This window comes from Eimeria tenella, genomic scaffold (assembly GCF_000499545.2).
Source record: "Eimeria tenella Houghton genomic scaffold, Eth_scaff56, whole genome shotgun sequence".
Classification (NCBI taxonomy): domain Eukaryota; phylum Apicomplexa; class Conoidasida; order Eucoccidiorida; family Eimeriidae; genus Eimeria; species Eimeria tenella.
This window is the reverse complement of record NW_013543415.1, coordinates 30,455-39,149: the sequence shown is the minus strand read 5'-3', so window position 1 is coordinate 39,149 and position 8,695 is coordinate 30,455. Positions and strand designations below refer to the sequence as shown.

The window sequence follows — 8,695 nt, the reverse complement described above, 5'->3', positions numbered from 1 at the left end:
CTAGTAACACACCGGACTTTTGGCCTTTTCATTCTTGAGAAGCGGCTGAGACTCCTTGGAGCTTGATGGCCCGTCAATTACATCGTAAAATGTCGCAGTCTGAGTGGATCAATAAGCACACGGTGGAACGCGCGGAGAGGGAAATTTCGCTGAGGGGAACGAGATGTGTAGGCGCTGTCTTGATCTTCCTCCCTGGAGCATGTGGGATAGAAAATGGCAGCTGGAAAGCTTTTTTCTGCAAAAAACTATAAACTGCAAAAGAACTATTCTCGAGAAAGCAGCGTAGACGTCGTGGAATTTCGGCCCCATTCACTGCTCACGGCGTGACCTCGGGGCCTTACTCTTCCTGATTTCCAGGTTATGTCTTCGTCCTCCTCGTCGCTGCTGTCTTCATCTACGGTGTCCGGTTCATGCTGCGCGCCACCAAGTGATGCACAAGAAGATTCCTTCCACAGACGTGTCGAGTAAAGACTACAGTGTTTGCGAGGACATGTAGATCTTGCTCACCGCAGTGTTGAGAGCGGTCGCGGAGTATCCCAGGGCCAGGGCGAGTCCCAGAACAGCAAACAATACAGCCCACGTCTTAGGCCTCTTCAAGAGAGGGCGCGCAGGCAGCCTCTGTTCTCGTATTCCCTCGCTAGCCTTCACTTGAGGGATTGGCCTATCGGCTGCTTCTGCAGACGGCGGCCTTTTCACGGGCTCGGAAACTTTGTCTTTAACGGCCTGTGTCAAAGCAGGCGATGCCGAACGGTCCAAGGCCGAGCAGAGGCAACTTCCCCACAGCAGTGAAACCAAAAGAAAGGCAATCACGGGATAGCGACCGACCATCGTTTCTTAAATTTTCACAGGGGTAAAAGCAAAAGGTACAGGAGCTAGTAGGCGAGGACACCTCCCTGAGCAGTTGCTGCAAGAACGAGGCTGCTCCGTGAGACGCAAAAACTCCGCTAGCCACTTAGTTCACTAATGTTTCACCTTTAAGGATTCCTTTATGCTAAACCACAGCAACAAACCCCAAACCTGCTATTTGTTTGCTGGCGAAGTCTTACAAATCAGACGCATGCCTCTGAACGAACTGCAACTGGTCAACAAGGATGGAAGAGCCGCTGGCTCTGTTGGCAAAGATAGTATCTGCCTTTAGTGTGCTTTGGCGCCGCATTGCCTCTGGTATCAGAAAGGTCTCATTTTATTGAATTTTCCTTAAAAATAGTGAAAAATTAGTGGAAGGCAGCAAAGTAGTTTGGTAGGAGGCGACTTTCACCTCTGCTGTCCGCAGTTAACAGCAGCGTAACGCTTTTCCTTTTTTCGCCCATAGATCCTTCCGCAACTATTGTTCGAAAGAATATTTAATAGCTTCCAGTAACGGGCCACTTGTTGCAGACTGGGCCTTTTGCCTCTATAATCTGCGTTAGGCACGCAAATCACGCCCGGTGGGAAGACTGTAGATGTGCACCGCAAGGGACATGGGTGACTGAGCCAAAAAGCTCTGATCTAACGGTCAACCTGCCCGTTGAATATACTTGTGGCGTTAAAAACTTTACGTTTCACTTCTGTGCCGTTATCTCGAGGCATGATCAGGGGGTACTGCGGTAGATAACTCCGTTTCAACTGCCAGAGAGACACTGAAGATCATAGGAAGCTGGTGTGGGGCTGAAGGCACTTGAAGTGACGCCTGCATTGGCTCAAAAAGCACGCTCAAATGATACACGCACAATGGAACTGCTTTTAAAGGAGGCAGTGAATCTCTCTGGTGAGTCAACATTGGCATATCAATATTTACCTCACCACCCGGCAGCGTAACTGCCACACACTGATGAGATGAACGCAGATCTCAAGAGCAGGAGCAATATTCCTGCGGGGCAAAATTGAATTTCACGTTGATACAGTATTTCTTAATATTCTTTGGCTGTGGGCCAGCCAGCATAGTCAAAGGAGCGGAAGATAAGCAGTTGCCTCCCTTAAGTGTGAAAGAAAAACTGTTGCGGCTCTCATTTTGCTTGCTGTTCACAAGCCAGTGTAACAAAAAAACGTGGACAAAGAGCAATTTCATCCTGCCGGTAAAAGAGAAAGCGTAGTTGCTGGGCATTCTGTTGGCTACTGCAAGCTCACACCAGAATGATACGACAAACAAACAAAACATCAAATTGCATTGGGCCACTTAGTTATTTTCACTTGCAGTTGAAATGAGTGGGAGACTTAATGGATACATTTAGATGCAAATGTAATTGTAGTCGTCTTCAATTGAGAGATAGCATGTAAGCAGAAAACTTCGCAAGCCAGTACCGACACGGATTTTGGCTCTCTAAAGAAATTCTTTTTCAGGTCTGTTTAGGGGAGATCAGGAACATTAAGCGAACTCATGCGACTGCGTCTGAAGCGCGAATACGAAATTCGACTCTCCTTTCGTAGTTACTCAAGGCACCCTCATGCACCGAGATCAAGTTTCCCACTGCGCATTCCTACCACACACTTTACTGCCTCTCTGTAGAATTGGTGAGGCGTCTGCTAGAAAATGCAGTGTTTATGATTCTGCAAGCAGTGGCAGAGGCATGCCGATGCGCGTATATCTTTATGTATCGATTGCTCCTTTTTTTTCCATGGCCACAGGTGTTGTTGCACTGCTGCACATACCGCTCAACGGTGCTGCCTTTTGCTCAAGTAGCGGCCAAAGATATCGAAGCCGAACAACAAATGTGCGGGGAAACACCGAGACAACCATCTGTTGCTGTCTCTTCACTGCGAAGCAGTGCGTGATCCAGCGAGAGACTACAGAGGTAAGATATATCACTTATAGTTAAACAGGCAGAGTCGTCCTAGCGGGCAGACGACCTGTAACTTCTACAGGTTCCATCAGTCCACCTAAGCCATATGAGCTTCGACGTGGGTGGGATGGCCACTTTTACTGGCGGGCCGAAGAATCTGGCGTGTTTTCCTGACAAAATTGAGAAAATAAATCATTAATTTTGAAATATGCAAAAAGTATTCAAAAAACTGGTACTTTGAGGTTGAGCTTCCTGCGCAGGCGCTGTGCCTTTAGCAGGGTCATCTGGTAGCAGTCTAATAACTGTCTGCTCCAGCCTTTGAAGCGGCCCCCCATTCTTGCAGATAAGCCTCTCGCTGACGTTATTTCAAAGAAGAAATCGAAAAATCATATAAACAAAGAGTACACAGTCTCGATTTTCTTGTGTATCTCCCGCCGCGTCGCCTCATGTTGCATTTAGGTTCTTGATCTCGTCTCCTGAGTTCATTGCCGTGGTCCTCCTTCCGCGCCTAATTCCGCAAAGGCTAGTGACTGCAGGGAGTTCGTATACTTTTGAATCCACTGTAACATCCAGCAAAGAGGCACAAAGCTCAGTTTCTCCTGCCCTTTCGAGCGTTGTGCAGACACACGATATTTGGACGCAGCGCTCAACAACATCAACACCTCTTTCTCTGCAGGGAGTTCATCTTTCGAAGCGCAGCACCAACAAAAGCCTAAATATGAGTTTCTCTGCGGCGCTACTGTAGAGCAGGAGACCGAAGTCCAGCTGCTAGACTCATGAGCATGGCCGCAGCAAGTGTCTGTGGACACGTAATAGGTATGTCTCTGCGAAGGCGAAACCATTCGGGTGTGCAGCTTCAATGAGCAAAGAAGGGGCTGCGGGAAGGGCTGATGATGCTAGTTAGAAAACGCCGAGGGCTGAAAGTTGCCCAGTTCTGTACGGTGGTTCGCTCCAGTCGTTCAAGTCTAGGATGAAGCTAACAAACAAAGATGAAATGCAGGCTTGCCGTCTTTCTCCTTGGCTTTCTCCTCTGTCTTGTGCACAATTCGGAGGCCGCCAGTCTAGCGGTTTGGACCAAAGGCAACAGCGGGCGGGGCTTACCTGGGCTGCTCCTGGGGCAGCACTTGGTTGTGGCTGCTGGAAAAGAAGCACAAAGAAAGACCTGCTTTTGCTTCACATCTGCAGCCCCCCGATCTCTTGTGTTTTCTTACAGCCTAAATGCAACAACAAGTCGGACAAAGACAGCCTCAACAGCAAAAAGACCAGCAGTTGAAGCAGCAGCGTTACCTGCGGATGGAAACAGAGCTGCGGCGTCAAAGCCAAAAAGAAAACGTGGCCAGGTGCAAAGAGAAGCAGAAATTTCAGCACCCTCTGCAATAAAAAGTGAGAGTAACCGCGTCTCGGGTCAAAAAGGCAGCCAAGCAACAGCCCGTGTAGCTTCAGACACACCCGTTTTGCTGGAAGATGCTGGTGCTGCTGAGTCAACTTCTTTGCCGGATTTATCTAATAAAGATGGATTTTGTGGCGTTCCAATCACTGGCCTCCGCACGGCCTGTAGGAAAATGCAGCTGCCCAGCAAAGGCACTAGAAGTGAATTGATAGAGAGGCTGTTGGCGGTGGCCCCAACTCAGAAGATTCTGGCTTATGCGGCGGAACAGAATGGCTTTATGCAGCAGCAGCAGCAGCAGGCTCAGGATGAGGCAGAGGGAACAGCTGAGCTGCCGGTAGGAGCTTCCTCCGAAAAACCAACCCCCAGCCGATGCCACAGATGTAACCACCGACTGTCTAGCAGTGAGCACATGAATAAGTGGCCATGCATGCACAAAAACAAGTTAAATTCGCACATTTCCCTGGCCATGTATGCACAAGCACAAGTTAAATTTGCACATTTCTGCTAGTTTGCGCCGCTTCAATCCCCGGTAGATATAGTGAAGTACGATTGTGGTCAACAGTCTGCATGTGCTTGCTGCTATGGGTGGAAACATCCGGTTTGCAAAAGTTAATTGTTGCATAATCAATCATTCTCGTCCCTAGAAGAGAGCTGCAAGTACTTAGTTGGCTCATTTCACAAAGCCAGCAACAGATAATGTGTAGGACTTCAGTTCACCAAGTGACGCACGAATTCCTCTCCCAATCATTTACAGTACAGAAGATTTTTCGCGTAGCCAAATGCGATAACTGACATTCCAGGGCCATACTTTTGGCTGTTTCTTTGTACTGAAACTTTTGAGCTGCGTGGTGTGCCGCTGATAGTGCCTTTTGTTTGAGAACTTGTGCTGCTGCTGTGGCTGCGAGCGGGCTGAGGCTGAGGCTGCATTTGGTGTCCGTTGTTTTCTTTGCCGTTGGACTCAGAGGCGCGTTTTTGCTCCAAGTGCGGCGCTACAATCAACGTTCTAGGCCAAGAGACATTGAGGGAGTTCGTTGAAAAAGCATTTTGGCCCGTCAGGTGAGAAAAGGAAAATGAAAGCTGTTTGAATGTAAAGCAGTTCACGATGGGATGTAGCTGCGTCAAGCTGACCTGTTTAGAAGGGAAAAGTTTCTTCAGGAGCATTTGTGGGCAGTCATAGTTGGAGAGCTCAAAGGGACTAAAACACATGAGCTAGCCTTATCCTCCTTGCTCTTTGTCCATTTATCCTGGGAGTGTCTGGAACTCTACTCACAACTGAATATTAGACGCCCATGTCCGCTGCGACTCTGTTTGCTGCGCATTTCAGAGAACAGGAAGTAGGGAGCAACACAATGCGAGTTGAGCGAGGCTTCTGGCAGTCCATTTTGCAGGTTCGCTGCTGCTAGTTTCATTGTTGATTTTGCTCTCTGTTGCTCGTCTGTGCTGGTGGAGTTGTTTCAACTCTTGGGGACGAGCTTGTCTATGAAGCTGAGGACCCTGTTTGTACAGCTGCGAGTTCTCTTCTTGCTTTTGTTGAGAGCGTTGCTCTTTAAGTGCTCCCCATCGCTGCTTTCGTTTTCGATGTTTTTGATTTTGGCGCTAAGGCCGAAATATTATGACTGGTGTAGAACTGTGCTGCTCAAAGCGTTGCTAGGAATCCTTGCTCTATGCGCAGGTGATTGGGGACGTTCCTGTTGCGAATCTTTCATCGGCAGTTTGGGAGAAGTATTTAGGGTAAAGCTTTTCGGCTTTTACTTTATTAAAAATTAGAGCATTATCCTTTGATGCCTTATAGAATTTGCTCTGCTATAGCACACCTGCATGGAAGCGCGCCACGGCTTGCGAACGTATGATGTATTTCCGATGTACACCGCACGTCCGAGCTTGCCACTGCAGTTTAGTTCGCTTCTTAGCACGCTAAAGCTATTTTTCCGAAGCATCCAGCCCCACTTGCGTTTGCTATGCCTTGCATGTACACACGGACTTGCTCTTCTGCGTGTATCCGCTCGATTTCATGTACCTCGTCCTGCTGCCGCATGCACTTTCGCTTTTTTTTTTCCGGTCTTGTTTTGTTTGCTTTAGGGTACTAAAGAAGCGCAGCTGCTCTCCGCGCACCCAGGTGCTGCATCAGGTTGCGTATTTAGCTGCGCTGAAATATGCAGTGCACACCCGCCGTCTTGAGAGCATTCACCCCTTTCGCAAAATAAGAGGCTGTACGAAACGAACCCTCGTTTCTGTGCCTTTAACAGCTGAAGAGGTGCGCTAAATTATCACGCTCCCTGCGCCTGTCAATCTAGGTTTGATGGGGAGCGGGTGTCAAATGAACTCATCAAGATCTATTTAGTCCATGTTATCTTTTTGGGATTGCATAGCTGCGTTCGGCTATCAGTTTTTAGATTTTGTCTCACATTAGTCCTATATTATTCGTTTGAAAATTTGTAGCTGTATTTGGTTATGCGTTTGCTTCTGCCCTCGACCCTTCAGGTTTATCTGCTGCTGGCTGCTACGCCGAACACCATGCACTGTGCCTTATTCGCTGTTGGAATTGGCGCGGGTCTCCGGCCTTCGGAGATTTTGTCTATGCGATGGGAAGACGTGAACATGAATGAAATGACGGCGACGATCCGTGGCTCAAAGACAGCCGCATCAGCAGCCGCCATTCCCCTCACTAATCTTGCAGGGAGAGAGTTGATGCGGTGGTACGTTTCTCTAGACAGAGGACTTTACCCCTTCTTGCTATAGATTTATCCGTTTCTTGCATGCAGTGCACAACTTGCATATGCAGCGAGCAGGATGTACTTGGCTGCCAGACTACAGCCTAAAATGTACGCAATGTGCTTGCCTGTACAATGTATTCATGCACAGTGAGTGTCAAACAATGCTTGCATGCTTTTAAGCGCAGGTGAAGTAAAAGCCTTTGCAGCTCCAACTATATTGTGTGGCCATTTTTTAACATGTGCAACTATTCGTCAGTTTGTCCTGTGCATAACTTGGATTTTAGGTGGGAGGAAGAAGGAAAACCTACAAGCGGGCTATGCTTTTACGCGGAGGGAATACGAACGGCGGAGAGCCGGGCGAAGTTAGAGAAGAAGACGCCGATTCGTAAGGACAGATTTTAATTGCTTCAGAGTGCTTGTCTGCAACAATCCATAGAGCTGCGCTGGTAAAGGAACTTGGCAGCTATTCTGCTCCTGCCGCTTTGCACAGGATCCTTCAAGAAGGCTTTACAGGCAGCGGCGCAGCGGTAAGGAAGAGGCCGCGAGTGTTTACACCCAGTTGTGGAAAGAAGTGACAATTTTGAAATAGCCGGGCTTTTCATGTTCACCCATCGTGCTGCGGTGGGTTTGTGCGTTTATAGAGCAGGCATTGACGAAACAAAGTGTGGAGAGCCCCGTCGGATATTTCCATACATACTGAGGTAACGAGGAATGGAAACTGGAACATCACAAATTTAGATGCTTAATTAGGCGTGCGAATCAATAAGTCAATTAAATATGAGTATAATGTAGTCTCTTTGCCCGGAATTATTAGAAGCGGTACCAGGCGTCTTCTTGCTTCGCTGCTGAGCGCTGCAGATGTAAAATGGTTGTGCAGTAGCAGTAGCCTCATGGCTTTTTATCACCTGCTGTTGACTGGCCATTTGCAGTTCACCACATTATGCGAGCAAATGATATTCTCCACCTTGTGTTGCTGCCCCATAGGCACTCATTTGCAACGATTGCAGCTACTTCGAACCCGCCAGTTCCACTGCCAGTTGCGCAGGTGAGTATTGACTTCCATGCGCAGTGGATATGTTGCTTCCATAAGCTTGTCATCTTTACCTTTTTTTAGATAAAATTGCCAAACAAACTTAAAAGCATGGCTGCATTCCCGTCCTTCTCCCGCACCGTGGCTGTTTAGCTGTGCACTTAAAATCTTGTGTTGCTATTTCAATTTACTTCGGACGAGCATGTGGTGCAATAGGCTTTGGTTGGCACCGTCATAGACAGTATACCCCCTAGGGCTCTTTCTTTGCGTTCAGGCGGTCATGAGACACACGTCCTCCAAAATGCTGCTGGAGACCTATGCAAAGGCTGGAGCTCTGGTCATCAAAGAAGGCCTTCGCAATTTTAAAATATGAATCCTCCTATCAAACCGGTGCACTCCAAGCTGCCAGTCTGATTAAATATGTGTTTGCCATTGCGCAGGCGGCGCATACATTTCGAAGCAGGCAGGCATTATTTGGTAGAGGTGAACTCTCGTGTAGCGTGAAAGGCTCTATCCATGTAGCTAGTTGCATTCCGACAGGGACAACAGCGGTGTACAACAGCGGTGTACAGTTTGCGCCACCAATCGCACAAGTATATTTACCTGGCTGAATATCAATATAGGCAAACGCTTGACTGCTGCCTGGCTACAGAGGACACATTCTTCCCCTCTACATATATGCTAGGAGCTCATGCGAGACAAAACACATTGAAATAGTTTTTTGTTGATCCTTCTGCCAAGGAATGGACACATGGCAATTCGACTCGCAGTTTTCGCAAGCTACGCCTTAGAACGCTCGTCA

The 8,695-nt window shown here is 48.1% G+C and overlaps 2 protein-coding genes across 2 annotated transcripts; one reads left to right on the top strand and one right to left on the bottom strand.

Annotated features, from left to right (window-relative positions):
- On the bottom strand, nt 1-828 carry ETH_00001510 (uncharacterized protein; the record flags this gene model as incomplete). The annotated part of the gene is made up of 3 exons (XM_013377590.1): nt 1-99; nt 342-413; nt 508-828. The coding sequence occupies 3 exons, from the start codon at nt 826-828 to the stop codon at nt 1-3; spliced, it is 492 nt and encodes a 163-aa protein (XP_013233044.1).
- Nucleotides 829-3,748: 2,920 nt separating this feature from the next.
- Nucleotides 3,749-7,394, top strand: ETH_00001505 (uncharacterized protein; the record flags this gene model as incomplete). Its single annotated transcript, XM_013377589.1, has 8 exons — nt 3,749-4,550; nt 5,112-5,205; nt 5,474-5,537; nt 5,822-5,880; nt 6,229-6,403; nt 6,631-6,845; nt 7,148-7,248; nt 7,354-7,394. 8 exons carry the CDS (start codon nt 3,749-3,751, stop codon nt 7,392-7,394), a joined length of 1,551 nt encoding a protein of 516 aa, XP_013233043.1.
- Nucleotides 7,395-8,695: the final 1,301 nt, after the last annotated feature.